At 41.5% G+C, this 26,197-nt stretch overlaps 1 protein-coding gene across 1 annotated transcript in view; it reads right to left on the bottom strand.

The window, feature by feature from the left end:
• Positions 1-4,408: 4,408 nt before the first annotated feature.
• ARHGAP22 (Rho GTPase activating protein 22) overlaps positions 4,409-26,197 on the bottom strand; it is a 112,356-nt gene continuing 90,567 nt past the window's right edge. Inside the window, exons 4-9 of the mRNA XM_010000345.1 lie at positions 20,885-21,092; positions 17,604-17,736; positions 12,977-13,050; positions 11,099-11,220; positions 8,715-9,618; positions 4,409-4,857 (exon numbers count right to left, since the gene is read on the bottom strand). Coding sequence (XP_009998647.1) covers positions 4,629-4,857; positions 8,715-9,618; positions 11,099-11,220; positions 12,977-13,050; positions 17,604-17,736; positions 20,885-21,092 — 1,670 coding nt within the window. The 3' untranslated portion in view covers positions 4,409-4,628. The remainder of the gene's footprint in view (positions 4,858-8,714; positions 9,619-11,098; positions 11,221-12,976; positions 13,051-17,603; positions 17,737-20,884; positions 21,093-26,197) is intronic.

A 26,197-nucleotide genomic window follows, 5' to 3' on the forward strand; every position in this document is an offset into this window, starting at 1 on the left:
TTACCCAAATTTTCAATTCACTTAATTTATTCTTCGCTAAGGGCACTGATAAAAGTGGTATTTTAAGTGATCTCTTCCACTCCCTTCTCCTCTTTAGATATCTCTGCATTACAGAAGTGTGTTATGAATCAGATCACATTGTGTTTCTACTTCTGCAGTTAAAAGTTTTAAGCTAGATTTTCTTGAACTACCTCACACAAACTTTCTACGTTTCTTAAGTAAGCAAAGCTAACCCTTGCTATTGGAACTACACTGAATGTGAATAGAAAAGTACACTTCCTTTAGAAAAATAAGCCTGTTGGCCAATGTTGAGTCGATACCAGTAAGTATGTTTCTTATATATTTCACGTAAGGTGTTCATGTGTATTATATAGCTTGTGTACAGTTATGTACATCTAGAATATTGTGTTAGCTGTAAATTGGTGATTTTTATTATTGTAGTCTGGTTTTGCAGGTAAACATAGCTAGGAATGTCAGCTCATCCTTTACATTTTACAAAAGGAATAATTCTTGGTAAGCTTTGCATACAGATGAATTACTTTTGTAGGCCCAATATCTAGTCTATTTTTGAGAGTTCTTTAACTTTTATTACTAAAGTTGAGAAAAAAACAAAACCCTAATTATTGTGGTCATTCTTTCTGCCCCTTTTGAAGTATATTCTTAGTTTTGTTTTGTCCCAATAAATATGAAGGGAAAGATACTCCATTAAAAGTACTGGGAAAAACTGTAAATTTTTTCTTCCCCACATTTGATACTTTTTTCTGCTTTTCCTTTATTCCCTCCAAATAAGCTGTTGGTGGGGCATTACTGAGAATGTTGTGGGTTTTTTAATCATTCATGCCATAGGTTACATGTGCACCACTGGAATGTATACATTGTTATCTAGTATGTCAATTGGTTATAATGATATTTTAAATAAAAAAGGAAAAAAAAAAAGTTTGACCATATGCATTTAGTATTTCTTCTTTAGTAGGCTGGAATGGATTTTGTAATAACACTGCAGTTAGTTTTCTTAGCATCAGTCCTTCCTGAGAATGCATCTGTTTTTGATGGTAATTAAGGTCCTGTCCTGTGTGTGAGCTTGCTCATGGGCAAGTGACATGTTTCTTGCATTTCTCTGTTCCCTTGGGCTTTTGGATGTGCCACTTCCTGGCTTCCAACTCTAGCCACCTTCTGTCCTGGAAGTACAGCTGCTGAGACCGTGCCTTGCAGAAAAGAGGTAAGCCATAGACTGTCTAGTGTATGAAAGGAGGGTCCAGTCCCATTGCCCTCAGGAAGGTAATTCTCAAAACTGAGTCTCAGAGAAGCCTGAAGGATCTGACTTCTGAAGAGCTTACTGGAGCGTCAGCTTTAGTGCCAGGACCACTTCTTGCACTGGCACCTCTGCAGTGTGGCTAAATGCTAGTGTAATGCATGCCATTGCCTTCATTTTCAGCAGGCCCTCAATGTTTCTTTAATGAAGACTTGAGATGCCCTGGAGTTGTGCTTGTGTGCATGCTGTTACATTGTCTTTCTGTACATTGGTATGGAAAAGGACCTGTGACCATGGGCAGTGCAGCCTGCTTTATTTCTCTGGACCAGTGTGAGGTGCTTCTAGGAATGTGGTGAGGCTCAGAAATGCTTTTTAATTTATATATGTTAGCAGAAAGTGTTGCTGATTCCAAGTAATACATTGATATAGAGCAAGGCCTGAGACACTTTTAGCTCTGCCAGGGATTTTTCTGAGAGTGACTTCAGCTGAGAACCAAAATGCTCCAGAGTGCTGCTGGCTTGCAGAGCCCTATTTGGTGAATGTAAGTAAATTAATAAGCTGTAATTACTAATTATCTGTTTCATATTAGAATTAGTTTTTTGTTACTCTGAAATGCTGCTGTTTGGCTTAGTTGATTTGGTTTTTTTAAGCATATGCTTGTGTTGATTTAATTCACTGAAAAATGTTACACTTTTGCCTGCATAATACTGGAAGGGATGTTCTAGGCTGGGAAGATTGTACAGGTAAAGCTGTGGTAAAAATGTAGCTACCTCATTCCAGGAGTCTTTTGTTATGCCTTATTAATACTAACAAATGTATGTCTTGTAAACACTTGCAAAGAAAGTTGGCACTTTGAACTAGGGGTTACAACCCCTAGTAGGCTAAAAGGTCTGCAAAAAATGGAGCACTCTTTCAGATGCATGAAGTTGGCAAATTAAGTGGTGGGAAAGACTGTACAGAAACAGTTGAAGCTAGGAAAGGAGGATATAATCTTCCTCAAATAAGGGCATAGTGTTCCATGAGGTTGCATACAGCAGGACAAGAATGTTCCCATTTCTTGCTTGTTGTCCATGATGGGAAATCGTGATGCTTCTGTTGCTGTGCTTGTAGAGATAATATCCCACTGTGGTGTGTTTTGGAATGGACTGGGTAGTTACAGCTTTTTGAAGGATTTGTTTACTGCAATGAGTAATCTTCAAAAGGACCTGAAATGTATTCTTACTAGGATTAAATGCCTCAGATAATAGAAACTTCCTTTTTTACCAGTCCTGATGTTCTGATTGCAGAGAATTACTTTACTTACAGTTCAATTCAGGCCACTCCCGAATGCTGAAGTTTATTTTGTGATGACTGGCATGGTACTTAATGCTGCCTAACTCTCTGCAGTGGCTAGCTCAAAATCATTGTTGCAACAGTTGATTCTCATATTAGGCATCTTAATGCTGCTGTTTTAAACAGGCCATCATAAACTTTGAAGGATCATTTCTGACTATCAGTAATCATTTAAGGTGTGGGGCAGGTAGGGGAAAAAAGGCAAGGGTGCTGCTGTTGCCTGCAGGTGGCAGGATGTGGCTGCTGTGGACTGCTCAGGTACCAGGCACACTGTCTGGCACCATGGGCTGTGAGGAATCCAGCCCAGCTGAGTATTCTGGGAAGGGAAAATGTTTTGAAATTACTGACTTAACCTATCTGCTCAGCTTACCTTTACCACCTTACCATCTTGTCTTGACCAAGAAAGATTAGGTCAAAATGTTTCTTTTTGCTCATTCTCAATGGTTTCCATTTCTGTAGGAAGGAGAAGCATTACAGTGAGATAGAAGCAAGTTAACTTCCAGATGTGAGAATATCCGTGAGATGGTGAGGAGAAAAGTGTACAATCTGTTGGTACTCAAGAAAGCCCACTAAGGTTCTTTCCAGACAGTTACATTCTTCTTTAGTAAGGAAAGAGGACAGGTTCAGGTAATTTTCCAAAAACACAAGCAAGCATCTTCACTACAGTCTGTACTTTCTCTTTAGCCAGCTCACTGGGTCATGGCACTTTTCCATTAAAAATCTTTCTCCTCTGAGACTGCCAAGCTCCCTCAGCTGTCAAAACTACATGCCAAGAAAGAGTGAACAGTTCTGTGAGTGCTGAGCTGGCAAATGGAGTTCAGGCTGAATCTAGTGAAACAGTTTTCTCTGTGCAGGCTCTGCATGGCTCAGGGTGCTACAAGCATCACATATAACTTTGACAAGTCCTGGCAGCTCATTACCAGAAATTACAACTTCATTCTAATGATTTTTCTATAATAGAAGTAATGGGCTCTGAGTTGTCTGTGATATTCTTCCTGTCCCAGCATCTCTCTGTGAACAACAAAAAAAATCAACTGGTTTAATGAGAAATGTTAAAAGGTAGCTAAGTGTAAGCTGTTCTGGGGAGGTTACAGATAGATCTCCACCCTTCCTCTTTTATCCTGCCCCCCCCAGTTGCACTAATTTCTTTTACCATAGGTTTTGCTATTAACTTTTAATAGATAAAAAACCCTCAACAAGTTGGATATGTTTTAATGATAAGAAATCTTTCTTCTATCTTGATGTCAGATCACTGCATATCAGCTCATGAGATCTTTTTCTTGCAGCTACTACAGCTCTATTTTTTTGCTCTGAACACCCCAGATACCCAGGGCAAAATGTGCATATTTAAAGTTCCATAACATTTATGTGACAAATCTGATTATTAATCACATATAATTTAAGAAGTTGCATTTTTGTGAAACACTGGAACCTGTTTGGTGGATAAGGGACAATTGTAATGAATTATTAAGATTTTTAGATCTGTCTTCAGCTCATTTATAGACTTTGCTTTCACATTATCTTCATAAAATAATGCCCCTTTCAGGAATGAGAAATCTGAACAAACTTTATATAGGGAGGGAGTGGGGAGAAAAACTACCTCATTAAACCCATATGCTAAGAATGTGGTAACCTATTGGAACTGCCATCTTCCCATGCACACATGTAGGAGGCCCTCAGCTCCAGGCTCAGCGTGTCCATCAGTTCTGGTCATCCCACCCACCTTGTAGGACTTAACACTGTCCTTCAGCGAGCAGTCGATCCAAAGATGGCAGCAGTACAGCTGTGGAGAATAGTATATTTTGATTGGTAGATAAAAAGGATTCTTGGAAATCTGATATCTGAGCTTTCAAGCTTTATGTTTAGCAGTCTTTCCCAGCTGGCCCAAACACTATAGCACATGTAAAGACAACAGAGCAAGTCTCACCAAGGGTACAATCACTGTAGAATTACTCATGATACATGAGCATATACCAGAACAAAATGTGCATTTTTCACTGGTTTTGCCAAAAATAGAATTTTCTGTGCTGTACATCAGCTTGATCTACTTGGGGACTTTAGCACTTTGATTCCCAACAGTTAAACATCCTAATGTTGAAAAAAACTCTTCCATTTCCTTCTGCAGGAGGTGATTTCTCTTCTCAGCATCTTCATGAGCACGTTCAGAATTCCTCAGCTTTATCTCCAGCATCGTATATTTCTTTCTTTCTTGGTCCAATTCTTCTTCTAACCGAGCCACTTGTTTCCTCAGGTCTTTGCTTGTTTCTTCAATTCTTAAAACCAAAGGAGAGAGAGAGAAGAAAAAAAGAGTGGTTGGATAAATATAGAATCATAGAATCCTAGAATGCCAGGTTAGAAGGGACCTCTACAGTTTATATGAGGTGGCTCAGCATCCTGTCAAGCTGAGACTTAAAACTGTCCTGTGGAGGGGGAATCTTCTAAATACTGCTGATAGCTGTAATAAATATAAGTTGTTCCACTTTGAGCTAAAATATTTTCATTCTAAGAGGAAGTTTTAAAGGAGGACACTAATTGCCATTTCATTAATTTTGAGTTTAAGGGCAGAGACTCCTTGAAAGCTGGAGCCTCTTCTGTTTTTTGAGAAAATATGCTCTAGTTCTACAAAACAGTGCTTACTTATGGGCAACAGACCATGTGTGAGAAGCTGTATTAACTCCTTAGGCTGAGTTCAAAGATAGAATTCCAGAATAATCTTCTGATTTCATTCTGATACTTTGTTTCCCTATATGTGTATCCAGTACAGGGGAACATCCTTGTTGATCAGGTGGGAATGAGGTCACAGTCCTTCGTCACCATCCATTTTATGGTATTTTCTGTAAAGATTTTTGCTGAAATTGAGGTGGGGGAATGTTAAGTGTTTCATATTGTACAAGATTTTACAAAAACCAACATTTCATAGGAGGAAGAATCTGAAGAACAGACCTTAATTTTCTGTGCACAAAGCTCTAATTCAAGACTCAAAGCTTTTCTCTAGGGAGGTCAAAGAACAAGGCTCATGGGTTTTTTTATGCAAAACAAGCGCAGAAGGCACATCACTTGCTGTCCTCCCCATCATGTTTCCTAATTGCAAGACAGAGTAATGGTGTTAATACAGAGGAGGGAGTAAATCCAGATAGGAATTTCTGATCACTAGAATATTCAGAAATTATGATTTTTTTAAAAAACCAGGCTTTTCCTAGGAAAAGTATCCCTTATCTAACTTCAAAAAACACAAGCAAGAAAACATCACGTAAGGTTCATTGATCAGTATGATACCCATCTGTGAAGTTTGGGCACCTGGCATCCCTGTGAAACTCTGCATGGGTTATTTTTAGACAGGGTAAATGACACTTACCAAGGGCGTTCTACAGCCTTTGCAACAACAACAGTTGTGACAATCCCAGAAAGGTCTGAATTCCATTTCATGACCACCAAGAGGCAATTATGCAGACAATGCAGTGCATCCCCTTAAACTGTTCCCTCATACACAGCTAAAGAATCATAGAATCATAAAATGGTTAAGGTTGGAAGGGACCCTTAAGATCATCAGCTTCCAATCTCCCTTTTATGACCAGGAACACCTCCCACTAGACTAGGCTGCACAAAGCTTCATCCAGCCTGGCCTTAAACACCTCCAGGGAGGGGGCTTCCACAACCTTCCTGGGCAACCTGTTCCAGTGCCTTACTACCCTCATGGTGAAGAATTTTTTCCTGATGTCTAACCTAAATCTGCCCTCAGTTTAAAACCATTACCCCTTGTCCTATCACTCTCTCTGGTAAAAAGCCCTTACCCAGCTTTCCTGTAGGCCCCCTGCAGGTACTGGAAGGCTGCTATAAGGTTTCTCTGGAGCTTTCTCTTCTCCAGAATGAACACCCCGAACTCTCTCAGCCTGAAATATGGCAATATTACCATTGTCACAACTTTCACAACATTTAAGAAAGTCACACAAAGACAGCACTTTTCACCAAGTCCAGCAGACCAAGAGCTGCACTGGTGAGTGAACAGAAATGTGTAGCATGGCTGCAAAAAAATGCTTATCACAGTGCTTACTACGTTTCTACATACACAACATAATAGTCCTCTCCAATATACTTCCAGTTTCTTAAGTCCCCGGTGGGAAACAAATTACTGAAACTCAGCAGCGAATGTCTGATAAGTATACTAAGCTTGAGGGAGAAATGCTCTGGAACAGACTGGTTATAGGAAGGCTATGAAACTTGCCTCCCTCTGACTAAGAGAAAGAAAATGGGTAGTTGATGATGATGATAAATAACAGTTTTTCCATTAGCAAGTGTTCCTTACCTCTGCCCCAGGCAGGTACTGACTCCACTTTCTCTCCACTTATGTATGTGCCAACAAAAAGCTCATATTCTTTCATTAAAACATGCCTTGCTACACAAACACTGAGTTCTGTAAACCCCACAAGCACATGTAAAGTAACTAATTACTACTTTTGGGGACTAGACTATCTTCAATAAAATAAAGCTAGTGAGACAGCCCAAAGTTTTCCTGCTCAGCCACCTCCTGTCTTTGCTGTTTAGCTCCTGTCTTCCCACAGGGGCAGCCTTTCACGCAGTCTCAAAAGGAACATATTTTTGCACATGAAAATTGCTGCAGATGTAGTAAAAACACTGTAAAATTCTTGAGAGCTGAAAAACAGCTGGATTCAGCCTTTTTAAATAAAAAGGCAGTGATTGCATCTTGCATGGTTTTATGAAACTTATTAGTTCATTAGGTGTTTTCCTGTTAGCCCTTTTGCTCTGTTAAACCTGGCCAATTTATAGTCCACCAGCCCCAGCACTCCCTGTCCGTAATCCATTTAATGGGGTAAGGCATCAGCTTACCCCAAGTGTTGCAGCGTGGTTCCCTTTCTGTTTGTTACTCTTCATCCCTGCAACCACACTTGCCAGGCAGCTCTGCAGCTTTATATGCAAGGCACAATCTCTCATCTCCCTCCCACTCTGCACCAGTGGGGCATCTAGAAAAAAAAAAAATCCACAACCTACCATTCTCATTCTCTATAACACTGACAACATAACACACAAAGAAGGCTGAGAACTCAACTATTAGTAAGAAATAGAACTGCATCCCTTCTTCAGTGCAAAGTACCAGTGCTGCAGAGCCCAGACCACTCATTATTCTTTTGTGTTATAACATGGTGTACAATTCTGCATAGAGCTGTATATTAAACCATAGCTAATTTTTTTAAGCAACAGTATTTCATGTGCATATTTTCCTGAGTACTTGCCTGAAATCCATTCTATTACTCACTTGCACTTGTAACATAATAACCTTTCATACTCACACAAATGAATAAATGTGACCTCCTAGTTACTAATACTTTCTACACCTCTTCTGAAAACTGGAAGGAATTTTTCTGAGCACAGATCTGAAGTACAGCACCAGCAATTGCAGTAAACATCAACGTGGGCAAACACCTGCACAGGTCACATCTGCTACACAAGGAGCACCTTGCAGCTACTTTGAGTCAGTAGCTGGCCAAGTGAGCAAAGGACCACTGTAAGTACAGACAAAATCAAAAGCAAGGTTTCTAGAAGTTCAACGTAAAAGGGCTGCTGAAAAAGTTGTAGCTGAGATACAGTCCAAACACCACCACCACACAAAAAAACCAAAAAACAACAACCCTGAAGAATAGTAAAAATCAGTTTCCTGGAGAATGTTTCTGTTGGGAAAAGCAGCAAGAAGCTCTCCAGTTCAGACTCATTTGGCGCAAATCTCAGCACCTGCAGAGACCAACAGAGTTCCTGGTTGTGAGGCCTGACCACCCAGCATCCCAGTCCCTCCCTGCAAGACAGATATTTACTGTAGTTTTTTCCAGGACAACAACAAAGAGCAGATTTTGGCATTACCTGTGCAATTCTGATTTCCAGCAGAAACATAGAATGAGAAATACTGGAATTCCTTGTGTGAAAGAAATCTCTTTTTTTTGAGCCTCAGATCAGAGAGAAAAGATTCATAGAGCAGTGAGGAAAGAGCAGAACCAAATCTGCTGTCTCTCAAACACAAACTCAAGGTCTGAGAACCTGAACACTTAGTAGCCCACCCCCATGTTCAAACAGGGGTGATGCTGACAGACAACATCCTTGTCCCCTTTGCAGATGACATTACCTTTTGATACTAGTCTCATACTCAGTCCTCTGTTTGCTCAGTTCTGTCTTTAGCTCCACCACCAAGCTCTGTAAGGCCCTAGAGCATTTGACAGAGTCTCTGGAAGCTGCAGCTGGGTTGCTCTGCTCACTGCTGCTGCTGCTACATGCTTCAAACCTGTCGATGCTGTTCTCCAGATCTGCAGTCTTGACCTCACTTTGAGACAGTGAGTCCTGAGTTATCCACTCGGTTTTGAGAGAGCTTAAAGTAGAGGAGTCACTGGCCCGGCAGGCTGGGCAGCTGCTGACCGAGTCCACCACGGAGATTTCGCATGATGATGTAGACCAGGAGGTGCTGGCCATGCTGTGCGTGCTGAGGGAGAGGCTGGACGAGGGAACGTTGTCGTAAGTGGAGAGTCTCTGGGAAGAACATGAGTCTTTAACTCGTTCCCCAGACACTGTCCGGCGATGGCCTCGGAGAGAGTACAATCCATTCATCAACCAGTTGCCACTGGAGGAGAGATTGGGGATATCTAAGGATGAGCTGCCCAGCTTTGGACTCACAGACCGTGCTCCCTGCTGGCGGAAGGAGTACTTCCACGGAGGCAGTGTCTGCACTCTTTTGTTGGGGCTGGTGGCAGGCTGACTCAACTTCCCACTGTGCTCTGAAGGAGTATTTTTCACTGCAAGTCCAGGAGTGGCTTCTAGTGCCACAGCATTGATAGAAGGCAAATCAGGGGGGCTGGGAATGCTGTTCTCTGACCTGCTGTCATCCCCATCCTCCTCGGAGATCCATTCCACCGTGCTGCGCTGACGCACAGGTCTGATTTCCAGCTGCCCCCCTGGCACATCTGCCTGAGGAACAGCAAAGATTCTCCCCTGTTCACTTATCAGCACTGTCATTAGGTGCTGAACTAGTGAGGTACCTGTGGGCAGAAAACAAAGGCAAACAGCTGGTGAGACAAAGGAGACCTCAGACACTCACTCCCTGTCTTTGAGATGCCCTGTGAGCTGCCTGTGAGGCAGGCCTGTGTCCACCATGCACTGCAGTGGGTTGGCACAAACAGTTAATTTAGCAGATCCATATTACCCTGAAGCTAAAAAAGAATATTTATTTAGTATCTTCCCATTTCCCATTATTTCTGTTTAACCAATCTTCTATCCTCAACAACAAAATAATTTCAGTGCTGTTGCTTACAAGTATAATGATTAAGTGTGTAAGTCCAGTCTCTGGATCCCCATTTTTCTACAGTTCAGGCCTGTGGTAATACAGAATTCCAGGTCATTTCACATTCATATTTTCATATGATGATTAGTAGACACCAGGAGACCACAGCATGTGTGGCATTTGTGCACCTACACACAGTACAAGCATCTCTGCAATCAGCTGAACTGCCTAATGAAATGCCTGAGCTGAACTGAACCCAAACTTGTCATCTGTTGCAACTGAACTAAAAGCATGTTGTCAGTCAAGGCTGTAAGAAGCTTATCAGAGCTGGCCAGCTGGCCACTAGGGGAAGTCACAGCATCACACAGCTGAGGTTTCAGCTATCCCCCCACCTTTGTAATGCTGAATAACCCAGTATCTGCTCCTGCACTCCCTTTTTCTCTTCCCCACATTTTTCCACGTTCCCTGCTCTGAGGGGGTCTCAAAGCTACCCTTAATAATATGACCTACATCTCTGTGGCAGGCTTCTCCCTGAACAAATCTTGTATGTCAGACTATGCTCTGAGATTGGCCTGTTACCTTATAGTGGGTTGCAGTCTGTGGGGCACACATCTGCACATCAGAGGTCACTTGTGCAGAACTAGTGTCAACCAGACAGAGTCACACCCTGGGCATTTCATGACCCATATGAAGGGAGATAATTTTCAAGGTTCATATTTTTACATCCAAAATTAACAGTGATTTTCAGCTTCCTCGTTGGGTTCTGTGAAGTTTTGACCCATACACAGCCTGCATAGAAGGCAGCACTTCTAAGAGACCTTGTTATGGTTTTGTGGCACAGCAAAAGCTACAGTACCTCTTTCATTGTGGTCTGGCTGTCATTTACAGGGAGGAGTCTTAACTACACAATACACCAATACTAAATGACAGCAGCTTAGTATTTGAACATGGTCCTTCTGAAGAATATTTGAGATTTCATTTTAGCAGTGGGTTCAGAGTTTTACGTAACAACTTGCAATACAGCAAAGGCCTTGTAGTGGAGAGGAGAGACACTCCCAGGCCAGTGCTAACTGGGATAAGAGAGGACAACTGATACAACCCTCGCAGACAGTGATGAAAGGGATTAGTTGACATGTTGCTGACTGTGCAGTCAAGTAATACAGCTACCAAAAAATATATAACTTTCAGAATACTCTTATAGCTACAAAAGACAACTGTGTTCTCACCATAGTACCTACCTTCCATCATGGTCACTGGATCTTCCAATTTGGGTCGTAATATATTCGGTCCAAATACTGTCGCCAGGTTCTGGACGCTCATCTTGTTAATGCTGGAGTAAGCCTGAACTTCATCAAGGAACCTTGAAAAGCCCCCCCAGAAAAATCAAAGGAAGAAAGAAATAAGCAAGTCACTTCTCAGACTGCTGGCATTCTGGGGCAGGAACAGATTTGTCCTGTGTTTACACAACCCTGACACCTCAAATGCTCCTAAGGACTAGAATTAATGCAGCTTAGGCGCTCAGTAATAAGCTCAGGTCCCACCTAGTGTATGAACAAGAGAAGACAGGGTGGTTTCTGCCAAAGGTACCAGCCTATCAGATATCCAGTCTTCTGCTAGGTGTGCAAGTACAGATTTGCACATTTTGATAGGAATTCTCCAGTTATACAGATTAACTTCTGCCAGTTTTCACTTACAGATATAACAGAAATAAAAGACATTTCACTCATCTCCTCATCCTAGAACTAGCAGGCTCTGGAAAGAGCTTTGTTGGTTGAATGTAACAAAATACAGATCAAGAGGTAGCCCAAATGTTTCTTGTGAATGCTTCAGCTGGTTAAATATCAACACAAGAAAAAGACTGTGCAAGCCAAAGATAGTACAGGAAGAAACCCAGACAGACAAAAGCTGTAAATCAGCAGAAAGTTTCTAAAAGTTAATGTTTTTGTAGTTTGGAACAGCTTCTCAATAGAAGTGATAGAGAAAGGCTGTAACAAACACTTAAATAGCTTGTACATAATTAGCCAAGTGGTCAACAGGACTATACAGCATGGAAACCTACAATAGCAGGAAGTAGGATGCAGTGGCCTCAGAAGTGAATAGTCTCACTCTGTCTGTACTCTGTTTTCTAAACTAATGTTAATCTTGCAGGAGTGGGTGGGTTTTTGCAGGGAAGAAGTTTCCTTGTCCTGAACCACTTGGTGAAATTTTGAATGCTTCTGCTTGCATTATGACTTTTCTAGGTACTTCTGTTTTTTCTGCAGCTTTGCCCTGTGGTGAGACCCATGAACCCCTAGTTTTCTTCACTAAGTCAGAAGGAAATACTATTTGCTTTTCCTTTCCTCAGTTATTCACTTAGAAACATTTTATCATATTCCCCTGCCTCAGCCATTCATGTTTTGTGGTGCTCAGATATTTAAACAAATGACTATAAAAGCCTATAGTGAGGCAAAATATTTCTTTTTAAGCATTCAGAAAATACATTTCAGAAATGCTATCTCTCCATACACTTGGCAAGGGCTTGACATATCTTGAATAATTCATGGGCTTCACATCAGTGTTTCTGTTGTCTGCTCCAGATGTGCAAATCCCACTGGTCTTGGAGACCAGAAAACAACATGAAGTTCACTATGTAATAGCCTGTTCCAGCTTCCGAAGTACATTCCAGCCCACTTTGCAAAAACTGGGGAGAAAAGGCTGTGGAGTCCCTGATACTCCAAGAGGAAGTCACTCCAAATCTCACTTCCAAATCAGAGACCAGACTGGCTATTCTGACTGCTACTCAGCTTGTGTCATAAATCTTCCAAGCATGCAGTACCTGGAAAAATGCCTTTCTTTACTGTTCTTCAAGTGTTCCTGAAATAAGCAATATAATATGTTAGCATAATTCATGCCTGCTGCCAAGGCTGTGGGTGACAGCAATTTGCTTGGCTGATGTTCTTGGGTAAACCAAGAGTTTTCTTCAGACAGGCTACACATTCACCTCCACGTGTTTTACAGAAGCAGTAACTTATGTTCAAGTGATGCTTGAATGTTCACAATTTCAGCATAAATTATTTGCATATAAGACTGAGCCTCACAAAACATGACTTTTTCAAGTATTAATTCATTTTACTTACTTGCATATGTATTTGAGGAGGTTGTAGTTGGCTTGGGGCAAATTCTTCACCTGTTTAACCAGTTCCTGGGTACCCTAAGGGACAGGAAAACCAAAGAGAGCTATTAATATAAATGATGCAAAGCAGACCTGAGTTCCTTCATTACTACAAAGTCCTCTTTCCAGAGTCAAAACCAGGAACAACAGCTGATAACACAGGGAAGGTTTGCTTTAGAAATGGTGGCATCCTGAGTGTCATGCCTTACCAAAACTCCAAAGTCCAGAACTTGATTCAGTTCTTAAAATCAGTGGAAATCCTTCTGTCAGCTTTAGTGATTCATGTAGAAGCCTTCAATTAGTGAAGCCTGCTAGTCTTCAAAGTCTGCCCACTGGCACTGCTATAAATGTACCAGCAAATGTGCTTTTCAGCACTTAGTCTATTTGAAACTTTGAGGCATTGGGTGTAGTTTAAATACACTGCAGTAAAGCTCAACTGAGCAGTGGGGAGTTTTTTCTTAAAGAAGCTAAACAACATTCCAATTCAACTACCTCCCTTTTAATTACTTACTTCCATTTGCAGTCATTCTGAGCTGTGACATACTTCCTCATAAAATTTCTGTCTTTACATTGAAGTGTAAGACATCTGCTGGAGGAATGACTTAAAACCCTGAAGCTACTTAAATCATCTAATGAATACCTCTGACTCAGAACCCTATTATCCTACCACAGTCTCAAGAATCATTTGCTTGTTCTTTTAAATGTTGCACTTGGTTATTTTTTGAGACAACTTTTGTTGCTTTGTTTTGTTTTTTTTTTAATAAATATTCAAACACACTGGGGAAGAGTGATAGATGCTAACTAATGAGAAATCCCAGAAGCAGCTGGTTCCAAGCCAAAGAAACACATCTGGACATTCCTTTCAAACCTTCCTTGATTTATTAAGGATTTATTAGGAAGGGAATTCTGTTGGCCAGTCTCTAAGAACCTGATTTCTCTGGTCCTGAAAAGTCAGAAAGATCCAGAGCAGTCTGTATTCCTGCCTCCATATTTAATGTCCTAAATGTATAGCCACTTCTTACTCTATGTGTTCCAGCACAAAAAAAAAATAATTCTGTAATAAAAAACCTGAAACTTAAAAGCATAATTATTTAAAGCAGTAAGGCCTTTTTAATTCCTTAGTTAAAAAATTATATCAGTTAAATAGTGACGACAATGGAGACACCAAGAAAAGAGCAGTCACTTTTGAAAATTTCAATCCTCCTTTTTAAACTTCTGAAAAAATTTCAATCAAGGACAGCTGCTGCTTATGTGAAGGTTAAGATCAGTTGTTCAGGTCATCCAGCTTTCAAGTGAGAAGTTTGAACTAGACATAGTTGAGCTAACAGACCTAATTTCCTCTTGAATTGTGCTCTGTAACCCAAATACAGAAATCAGGATGGTATTTGGCACTGTATTTCAAGTGCTCCAAATTAAAATACCATGGCTCCACTGGATGCAAGAGGGGGGTTGGGAACAGAAACTGCAAGAAGTTGTGAACAGCTGGAAACAAGATTGAGAGGTACGAGATGCTACCTGAAAGAAAAAGGTTCTAAAAATTTTTCATCCATGCTCTGTCATGGTGAATCACAAACACAGTATACAGAGTGTCTGTTTGCTGAGGTACAAACACTTGCCAGGTAAAAAAAAGCTTTTTGTCCTGCTGCAGCATCTGTCTACTCTACCACAGATTTGTGCCCATCAACCACCTGAGCAACAGATGGCAAAAGGCTGAGCCTTATGATACCACTGTGAAAGTGCAAAGGAAGATGAAAGTTCAGAATTGCTGCGTTACTAACAAAGAGCCCTGGCTGCAGCCTTGCAAGCAGTAGAGGCACTGCACTTTTGATTTATCATGGTATTTTGCAGTAATGTGTCTAATTTATTGCAGATAACGTGCCTTGCAAGGTGTGATCCCAAACCCACGCATTTTATAATGAGTGTAACAGTTCAGCACCAATTAGGAGCTTCTAGTTGGGCTGGAAAACTAGCAATACTTCAGGTGTTCACCCAAATCCGGACCCATCTTTAAACAAAGCCACCTACTTAGCCCACTGAACTGCTATGTGCATCTCTGGAGTAGAGCCTGCAGTGAAGGCTAAAAATACTACCATGTTGAGTCATCTCAGATTCATAAGTTTTAAGACATTTGAAGAACTTAATTCATAGTATAAAATTTGTTTTGTATTTTCAGTCCCTCCTCCCAACCAATTGAGATCAGAATAAAGTCTTTTTTACTGCTGCAGTCCTGCTGAGATACCTAGAGGCTTTAGCACAATCTGAGATCTCTGCTGTGCTTCTGTTTGCATTCCAATACCAGGTAAGTTTGGTGCAGAATGAAGATTAACAGCTACCTGAATGAAAAAAAAGGAAAGCTTAGGGCAGTGCTGGAGTATTTTTTGCTGCAGATGGAGATTAGGCCAATATAACTTCATAATAATTCCTATATATTGTCACAAAGCAGCAGTGTGAGGTGCCAACAGTTTTATCCAAACTGCTGTTTTGTCTTAAACAATTTCGTTTTTATTGGAGTGTGTGTGTGTATAAAAAACAAGGAAAATTATATTTTGAGTCTAAAAGTCTCATTCAAAACTTCCAAATTATTAACAAAAATGAAATAATAGCTCAAATTAAAACATTACATTGCGTTTTGTTTCAAAATACTTTTCCAAAATTAAACGTTTGATTTTGAAATTCCCTGCTTATCATTTTGTGCTAAAAAATAAATTTCAATGACACCACGTTATTAAGCAGGGGGGACTCTCTATGTGAGAGGCACGTCAGGCCCTACAGGCTGGTTATAACTTTATGCTACATTCTGCTCCACATGCTGCTGTGCACCTACAGCCTCTCCACCCTTGCACTCCACCTTCCTTTCTGAAAAAGAGCCCATGTTGAGGCTTCAGATTTTCCTCAAAAAAAACCCAAAAAAACAAAACAAAACCCAAAACCCATGGGTTATGTTTACAACAGCAGTTGTTTTGTAAGCTTCGTTTTGGCTGCCTAGTACTTCTCATCACCCTTCTAATCCAAAGAGAACACTGCACTGCAAGTCATTTGAGCCTTGCCTTCCTTCCACAAAACCAACACAGATGTTGCTTTCCAAACTGCTGCAGCTTGTGCAGGCAAAATCAGGCAAACTATGTAGTTAATAAGCTGAGCAATTGATATACAATTAAGTTTGCCCAACTTGGCAGTGTCTCTGCTCTTGTGCAATGGAGCTTAATGGATGCAAAACTTCCCAGTCTGCACATCTTGCGACCAAAATTAAACCAGCTCCACTGCCTTAGAAATGTTGCTGTTTCTTGTGAAATCAATCCCTGTGCTGTCTGTTACATAGCACCCTGCAGAGGTGCCTGAGTGACTGAGGATAAGGTAAGTTTTGGAGCTAGTAGACACATACCTGTACCTATTAAAGACAACACTAGTGTGCTGACACACTGATGTGGCTGTGTCCAGGATGCAAATACAAATCCACATGCAATGTCATGCAGAGAAATTTGCCTTCTCAGAGTTAGCTACAGGATACATCACGTGTGTACAGACAGTAGCAAACTTGCTTTTTATCTGTAAAAGACTGACACTACAAGATAAGCTACATTTGATTAATGCAAACAATCATCTTTCTATGGGCATCATAAGGGACTAAATTTCCCCAGAGCCTTCTGGCACTTGAACTAAAGTTGAACCCCAGATTCTCAGTACAGAAACAGTTCTTACAATTCCCACCAGAGTCAAAGAAGTAGGCATGCTCTTAAGGCCACACACAGAAAAGGGACAGACTATAGACTGCGATTTATAAGCCCTCAGGCTTTTTGTTCTTTAGCTGACACTAGCAACAACCCTTACAGCTTCTTTAAACGTCTCTTTTAGAAGGTGGCACAGTTCCACCCACATTAGACCAGATCCAACGTGCCTTTGCAATTGGTGAAGAGCTCAGGCATCACCACAACAGGAACAATATGGATAAAACAGATCAATCAGTCATATTGTAAATTATCCTCCTCCTCCCAAGCAGTGAATCAAAATTTCCATTATTGCCACAGACCTGGAGGATTTTATGAGCCCTTTCCCTTGCCTAGAAACCAGAGAAAGCAACATCAGAAGGTGGTTCCAGTAAAGTATTCATAGCATGCTTTCCCTTATTTTGGGATAATATCTTAGCCCATTTGTAGTGTCTTTTCTCTAAGTAATACGAAGATCATCATACTGATCAACATTTCATCCATCAAAAACTTTGGGATGCAGAACAAGCTGTTCTGATATATGAAACTGGAAACAAGGAAGAGGGAATGACTGTACAGCTTGCTAATAAGCGAGGCTGGGAAAGGAACCCAGATCTCCTACCTTGCATCTCTTGCTGATTATGCTACAGAACAGCTTTGTTCTGAAGAAAGAAGCACATAACTACAATACTGACTTCAAAACTGCTTCAAGCAGGATTTTGTGATATTAATGCCCAATTCACAGCTTCAGGAAGATTCAGGAGAAGGTTCTTAGGAACTTCATTGATTTAAATCAGGACTGAAGAGTGATTAAAAGAAAGCTGTACTACATTGAGTCTTGGGAACAATCTTTAAGGTATAAGGAGGCAGATTAAAAGTATCACTGACCTCTCCCTCATCTTTTGAGAGTAGCTGTCCACAAGAAAGAAAGTCTTCATATTTGGCAAAGGGGATGACAGGCTCCGGCAGCTCTCGAAGGTAAAGCTTGAGGAGGGACGCCACAGTGTGAACATCTGTGTTGCTGCGATAGAGAAGAGAGAAGGAAATTTAGAAACCTACAGTACCCCAAAGCATACGCATTTGCTGAAATACAACCAGTTTTACTGGGATTCTCTTTTTCTAATTGTATTGCTACTGAAAAAAAAAAACAAAAACAAACTTTATTTCAGTGCATGAAAATCACAAAGCATGACCAATTTGGTTTGTATTCTACTGGGAAGTTATACCAGTATTGTGTTGTGGATTAAAAATGCTTGAATTTTTTTAAAAAACAGGCAAAAAAGCCCAACATATAGTTTGATTCAATGATTCTCTTTGGCTATATCTAGATTAATAATTTCAGTGGTGCCTGAGTACTGAAACTCAATAGCGTATAAATTTAAATGGTTTGAATGAGGGTTGGTTTCGTTCTAGGCCAGCTTATATTGTCATAGGCTATTCCCAGATAGATTCTGAGGGTTAGTGTGGCACAGTTTGCGTATCCTCACTAATTCTCATAATAACACTTACCTTTTTTTCTGGCTCCTCCTTCTTCTTGTCACAAGCACCCTATTTAAAATGCTTCAAAACCAAACTTGGCATATTGAAAAAATATTATAATCTCTATTAGGAAAAGAGTTTAGGAACAGCTTTACAAAATAACCTATTGAAGTGTTTTCTTCACATCCAAGAAAATAAAATCAGTTACTTCAAATCCTTGATCTTTATCATATGTGCAGTGTCAAAGAGAAGATTAAGAATAAAGTGCTGCCACATGTTTGTACTAGGCAGGAGAGTACCTGGGAACAAGGAAACTTGTCCATTTTGTTAAGATATGAATGCATCTTGCGTAGTACAGGCAGTAGAAGGGATATACCCCTGATCCTGCTTAAGTGAGGGTGGTGCTGTAGTTTGTCAGCCAATGTGGATCAGGAATGTCAGTGATACAGTCCAGGCAAGTGTGCCATACATATCGAAAGACCAGCAAGCTACAGCTACAAGTCACAGTGGGCATGGTGGAAAGAGCAAAAGGCAATGACTGGGGGACCCTCAAGTGTCACACTACTTGGGTGCCCTTAGGTTTGCCTACTTTAGTTCTGTGCTGAACCTTCAGTTACCACATTTCGAAGCAACCATGCAAAAGGCAGGCATTCCTTCATGGAAGGAATGTTAAAGGTGAGATTTAGCACTGATCTATTTAGCCATTGCAAATGCCTAAGAAAATAAAGATGCTTCCTGCTTTAAAAATGCAGAGGCTTGGCTTATCTTCATGACAATGAAATTAGTATGGATTAGGTTAAGGTAAAGCATGAAAGTGAAACTGTAGTTCCTAATTAATTCCTTCCATAGTTACTCCTGTTGCAAAATACGAGCATTTCCCAAAATATCTTTGTTAACTTCCACATTAATTAAGATAATTGGAATTCTGAACTAGAACACCCAGACGTTCAGATAAAAAGACAAAGATTTTGTTTAAGAGAGGATGAAGTGACACAATTTGATTATTTCAAACTTCCATTTTTTCATTAAAATATCTCTAAATATTTGACACTTCCATTTAGGGAACAAATACTGACTGTGGTTAAGAATCAAAGAAAGGAGGATGGGTGGTCTGGGAAGTTGAGGGGAAGGAAGAATTAGAAGAATGTTCCAAATAAACTCTAAGGATATTCTTCCCAGGATGAGACCAAACACTGCGCTGCCCATGCAAGAGAGTGCTAATTCTTCCTGTAGCAGTAAGCAGGGATGCTATTAGTAACGCCAAGACTAGTTGCACATTCAGGGAAGGTTTTCTCCTAGGTTAATGTGCTGGCAATATACCAGACACTGCCTGCATCACCTGGGAAAGCAGTGTTAGTGAGTTGCAGCAAGGAATGGAGCCAGGTCTCCACGTCAGGATCCCAGATCTGATCCTACTTCTGAATCTGTGATAGAAATTGGGGCAGACCTACACAGTAGCCTTGGATCCAAATACCCCTGGAGTTCAAGGTCTCTTGTTAGGGTTAAGGCTCATTTCTCAAAGGACTGTATAGGTTAGCACAGTGCTAACCCTGGGTAGTATGTACATATGAGAGAGGGGAGGAAATGTCAGGATTTGGCTGCAAGGACCCTGAGAGCATCCACCCTCATGATTATTTGACTGCCTGGGCTCAGGGCCAACATAGAAATAGTGCAGCTGAGAGCTGCTTCCCCTTCCCTTGCTGACCTTGGATGGAGCACTCTGAGCCAGGGCTGATGGTGTTCCCATGGGAGCAAATACTAAACTGAGCCTCTGCTGTTATTCCTGTGTCTGAGCTACAACTCCCACTGCCCCACAGCCTGGTTGCAGACCCTGTTGATCTGGACCCTGACTCACAGATTACCCAGCCTGATCTTGGACCTGCCTTGCTTTGTGGAGCAGGTGGCCATTCCGGCTCCCTGACATTGATACGGTCAGGAGGACCAAAAAGGCAGCTAAACATGTTTTGCACCAGACAAGGAGTGATTTTACATCAACAATTTCATACTGGGAAGAAAAATGCAGAATTTCCAGTTCTTTTTCAGAAACCTTTGACTCAAGTTTTGTTGCAAATCAAAAGATATATTCAGTTTTGAAATAAACATTCCATATTAGCTGTTGAAATTGTGGGCCAAAAAAAAAACTTCAGCCAAGAATTCTGGGGTCAAGGTGCTTTGTTATGACATGCTGACAAATTCTATACATTGCATGCATAAGAACCAGGGAAGATGTGTGAGATGGTGACAACTATTCTGAAACCTGGTGACAAAAGGGAAGAGTAGAGACATTGTCCCTGGACAGATCTGCTGTCGTTGTGGCAAGGGAGAACGCAACATCTGAAACCAGTAAAACTACTCGTTCACCCCTCTCATACCCATTTCTACGGTGGGATCTCACCAACTGCTGCATATGCCATACCCAAATCTGGCAATACATCTCATTCAGTATGTGCTTAAGCTGAAACCCTGGATAACACCATCTAGATTAATGGGCTCAATTTCTTCCTCTGCTCAAGCACTTAGCTGAATGAAGGCTTCCACACACAGCACCTTGCAGGAGCAAGCCTCAGAGGCAATTTAAGAAAACAATGGTGAGGAAGAACATACAAACTAGGATAACTGCTGCAAGGCCATTCCTGACAGATTTTACATGCCATGGATAAAGCAGCTGGAACTCAGTGATATCAACTCACCTGTCAAAAAGGGGCTTCTCTCCACAGTCAAAAGAATCCTGCAGATCTTTGACAAGGTTGGCTTGGCCAGGCATCCGAAAAAGCCCCTCCTCTTTAAGACCTCGTTCCCGAATAAAATCCACACACTGTTCCACCAGCAGCGGGGCCAAGCGCTGCCCATACTTCCTCTCGTACTGGACCGTGTCTTCCAGTCGCTGTCCAAAGATCCCTGACAACAAAGAGCAGGAGAGACATCTGGGTGTCAGCTTAAACTCTTCTAGAGATTTCAGGGCACACAATGAGGGAAACTCACATGGATGAGGGAAACATGAGTGAAAATCCAGATCCTAACAGAGAAAAAAAATATTTTTAAAGCAAATAATTATATGCCGAGTAATTTTTTTCCTGCCTAAGAGTGCTTCAGACTGTCCTCTGCTCTAAGCCAGTTAAATCTCATTCTGCACAGGGAAGGTCGTGTTTACAGTTATGTGCAGCTGTGCTGAATCTGCAGTAAGTAACTATACTTCCACTGCATCTTCTGTCCCAGAAATGCCAAAACAAAGGCTATGCTAACTTCTGGAACATGATTCCTTTCTTCATGCACCCACCTTTTGGCTGTCACACAGTGCCCCTTCAACAGTCTGCAGCTGCCCTACCCAACAGGCAACAATCCCACAAGCAGGAGATTGCTAGCGTTAAAACTGGCTATTATGAAAATCTGCCACCATCCTGTAAACTTTGCATTTCTATTTCTTGTCCTTTAATTAAAATTGCCTAACAAAATTTAAAAAAGAGTAAAATGTGTGCAAAATACATTGCCCTTCCTCCTAAAATGTGTGTACTATAATTCACACACTTTGAAAATATCAAAAGCGCCAGAGCCTAAAAACAAGGCAGCCATTCTTAAGTCAGATCTACTTCACCAGGTGTGAAGCACTGTCTCTCTTTGGGGAAATCAGAGTTCCTGGCGAATACCAGTTGCTGAATGCCACTGTTGGCACCAGATCTTTTGGAAAACACAGAAGGTGCTCAGGCTGTAAGATAGAGGTCTTAGTTCAGTCCCTGCCACTACGCAACAGGTCCATCTAGAAGGACAGCTGCTGACCTGAAACCCTAATTCTAGAACCCTCAAAGGTATGGTGGAGTCAGGGAGTGTATCATCAGGAATTAGCTATATTTTGGTAATAAGAACTCAGTGAGACAATCCCAAAATCTACTCAATGTCACATGAGAACAGACCATAGCAGGTAGGAAGTTCTGTTCAAAGATCTCCCAAAGCAACAGGAAGCTTTCCACTGATATCAAGGAGATTTAAATCATGCATTCAGCACTCAGTTAATCCTTCAGTTCTGAAAAAAAAGGAGCATGCAGTACTGGAGTTACACTGTGTTTACAGCCAATAGCCAGAAGGAGCAGTGTTTAATGGGTGGATGCATGTGCTTATACCAGGCAAGGGAATTTGCTTGTTTCTTAGGGCTCTACTTCCCTTCCTGCTAATAACAATATTTTCCATTTCTATTTTAGTACTATATTCATGGGAGGCTGATAACTCATGACAGGAAATTTCCTAACAATCATTCACAGAATCACAGACTGGTTTGGGTTGGAAGGGTCTTTAAAGATCATCTACCTTCAACCCCTCTTCTATGGGCAGTTGCTCAAAGCGCCATCCAACCTGGTTTTCATGAGTGACATCACATCAAACCTGCTTTCTGTATTCAGTCTGACCCTGCTGAGTCCTCAGTTTGTCTTTCACTGTCAGTTTCAGCTCCCTGAATGACATACACAAAAAGTATCTAGAAGTCCAGTTTCATTTCCCTGCCTGTTTGTTATACATCAGAAGACAGAAACCTTCTGTACACCCCAGCCTACACAACTGCATTAAAATATCAGAGCTGGAGGGCCATGAATAGTCTCAAAGGAAATTCCCTCCTTATCCTGGCAGGAGGGCATGTCCTGGAGCATGGGAGTGACTTATCTTTACTACTGTAAATACTGGTTTACTTGCAGAGTAAAGGTTTTACTCGTTCTTCTTTCTATTCTGTTTGAATTTTCATTTGAGATGAGTGTCTCTGAATCTTCCTGCTTTTGCACAGGTGCTGTGTAATCTCATCCTACTTACAGAGGCTGGGCAGCCATGAAAGAACAACTTTTTTAGCTCAGTTTCTCAGACAACTTCTAAATCCAGAAAAAGTAAAGTCTCCATGGCCTCTCAGCCAGCACACACACAATAACTGCCTGTGTAATTACCATCTGCAGTGTGAAGCTTTTATCTGCTTTTCCTTAGCCTTGGCAGGCCTGTGGTCAGCAACGTACTCTAATACATCTAAAGTAACATCAGTCCTTGCTGTTCCAGTTGACTTGGGTCACAACTGCAATAACTTCCTGTAGGTACAATCAACACATCAGTGATTCCTGGGTTACGAGATGACTGCAGCCTCACAGAGACCACTGACACAAAGGTTAAGGTGTGCTAAGACCTGCTTTCAAATTCAGAAAAAGCAGCAGATGGGTCGACCTTTCACAAACATAGTATTAGCTTTACTGTGGGTGTCTACTGCAGAACCTGTTGGTGAGGACACTACCTTTCCCCTTCTTGGGCACAGAGGCTGGTAGTACCTTTTTCTTTTGGATGGAAACAGTGATCTTTCAAGGATACAAAGGCACTGTAATATTACTTGACTGTAAACTCACCTCGTTTCACATCATTTCAAATAGGTAATGAAGAACCAGCCATGAAACCAAGACTGAAATGACTGAGGCTGAAGCTGGTCTACCCACTGCATGATAAGTGGAAAGATCTGACACAAGCGTAGGTTTCTTCTGATGTGACAGTGTGTGCTGCAGGGCTGTGCAGGTGAGATCACACAGCCCTCACAGGTCATTTTTTTGCTGAGGGGAAGAAAAGATCCTGAAGCCATTGCCAAGATGAAAGACTTCTCCCAGTCCAGATCTCTTAGCTGCCTCCCACCTTGCCTTGGCAGTGCCATTCCAGCCCAACTCCAATTGCCGATCTATGTTTTCTTTTTCCCTCAACCCTGAACCCTAATTTTCCAGGGAAGTGCTAGAAAAGCTCACCAAGCATTGCACAGACAAAATATTTCACCCAAGCCAAGTCTGTTTGTTGATAACTGAAACTTTTCCCTTGCAGCCTCAATTACATTGCAGCCCTATACTTTTTTCTCTCTCCTAACCCCCTTTTTTTTTCTTGAATGATTGGTAAGGGCCCCTCAGCCACTGCTCAGAAGAAAGACTGCTCACAGGCCAAGTCTTGGCAGTAAGAGCATAAGGTTTGGGGTTTAGAGAGAGAGCGGCAGTTAGAGTGGGGCTGGAAATTTGGTCTTGGAGAAATTGTTAATCTGTGCAATGGCTTCAGAGTTTGTCGATGGCTTAGAAAAGGCAATTAGGGTTCAGAGAAGGAGCAAGCTAAAAACTATCACTGGAGTGTGGCTGGAAGGGGACTGTCAAAGGCAAGCTGGAGCTGCTTACAGTTCTGGGCTTGCAGAAATCTTTCATCTGGACATCTGCTGGAGAGTCTTGATGAAGTCTGCCTTCAGCAAAATTACCACGAGGGCTTTCACAGCTACAGTGGCAAGAGACATAGCAGATACACCTACTTCAGTCTTCCAAGGTTAAACAGGAGACTAAGGGGGTGATGTCCTGCTAGCTCTGTAAAGCTAATCTCACTTCAGCTGGGTCTTAGAAGAGCTTGTAAAGCTGCTACAGTAAAATGTTCTCAAAGTACCAGGATATGACAGTATTGCCAGGCTGGACAGGGACTGTCCTGTCTTGCAAGGAAAAGCTAACGTGGAGCCAGTCACACACAGCTTCATCTGCTGGCTCCTCGAGGCACAGGCCTGTTTTTAATCACTGGGGCCTGCAGCTCAGACTGAACTTGGCGATGCTTCACTCCATTTGATGATCCTGCTGGAAGACATTAAAGTCTTTCTTTTCATTCAGTCATCCAGTCACACTCCCAGAGTAAGGCTGGACATAAAACCAAAACCTACTAGCAACACAAGGGTTAATTTTCCTTGTCATATACTTATCTTTAGCTAAGCCCTTTTGTTTGGATTCAAAGAAAAAACAACAAAAACAAAAAACCCCAAAACTAAACAAACCCAAAACAGCAAAAACTAACCCACAAAATAAGTACCATGCCTGGGACCACATCCTAAATCTTAGAAAGGTTCAAGAGATCCTAAAAAAATGGGCTAGCAGAGCTACAGAATTTTTTCCTTCTACTCTAACAAGCTGTCTCTGTTCTTTAAAGATTTACGTAGCTCTTTGTGGAAAAAGCAAGCCAGGAGTGATGTACTGACTAAGATACAGATGGGCTCTCTGTCCTGGCCTGAATAGCTCACCTACCAGCTCCCAGCATACAAAGCCTATACATTCAGTTATGCTGTCCAGACATGCAGTGGGCAGGAAAATATATGCTCCCTGCTTCATTTTTCTTCATCAGAGCTCTAATTTCAACCAAAATAAACTAAAGACAGAGACAATAAAGTCAGTTCTTGAGTACGTTCTCTTTACTGGGAGGACTGAAGGCTCCCTATATGCTTAAAATGGGAAAAGTCCAGACACACCTACATCAGCTTAGTACACACACGTTAAAAGATGTGCGGGAAGATAATGGAGCACACACCTGGATGTTGCTCTACAGCAGCACACACACCCGCGCATGCATGCATGTGGTGCCTCACAGACAGGCAGTTTACGGATGTAAAGATTGTGTACGTGCTCACCTGCACAGGTCAGAGTCTGCTTTTACCTTCCCACATTCATGCTTAGGCTCCCATTTATCTGTCCCTCTCACACATGAAAGCACTGAGAAAAAATCATGGGCAGACATTCAGAAATGCATATGCTTCCACAGCACAAAACACACACAAACCTGTAACTTTCCCCTCCCCTGGCCCACCCAAGCACACACTATATGAATTGCTGCAGCAGCAATTGAAAAAGGACTTCCACATTAGGAGCTATGTGACCAAGAAAAGATAGACCCTAACAACTAAACAATCCAGCCAGACAAAGCATGCAAGAATGAGGGAACAGAAACAACAGATAGTTAAAATCAAGAGAAACTGATGAAGTAACTTGCCCAAGGTCACACAAATGGGTCTGTGGTAGAACTTGGTGTCTTCTGAGCCCATTCCCCACAAAGCAGTTTCCATTTACTAGGAGCCGGTTGCACTCATTCATCCACATGCATGCATGTAAATATTCAGTGTAAAAGCAAATACAAACACACCTCCCCAGAATTATCATCAAATGCTAGCTTGGCATCAGCTTGTACTTTTGGCCACAGACTGGGACCTTCCCACTCTT

This window comes from Chaetura pelagica, unplaced genomic scaffold (assembly GCF_000747805.2).
Source record: "Chaetura pelagica isolate M959 unplaced genomic scaffold, ChaPel_1.0 scaffold156, whole genome shotgun sequence".
NCBI classification, from domain to species: Eukaryota; Metazoa; Chordata; class Aves; order Apodiformes; family Apodidae; genus Chaetura; species Chaetura pelagica.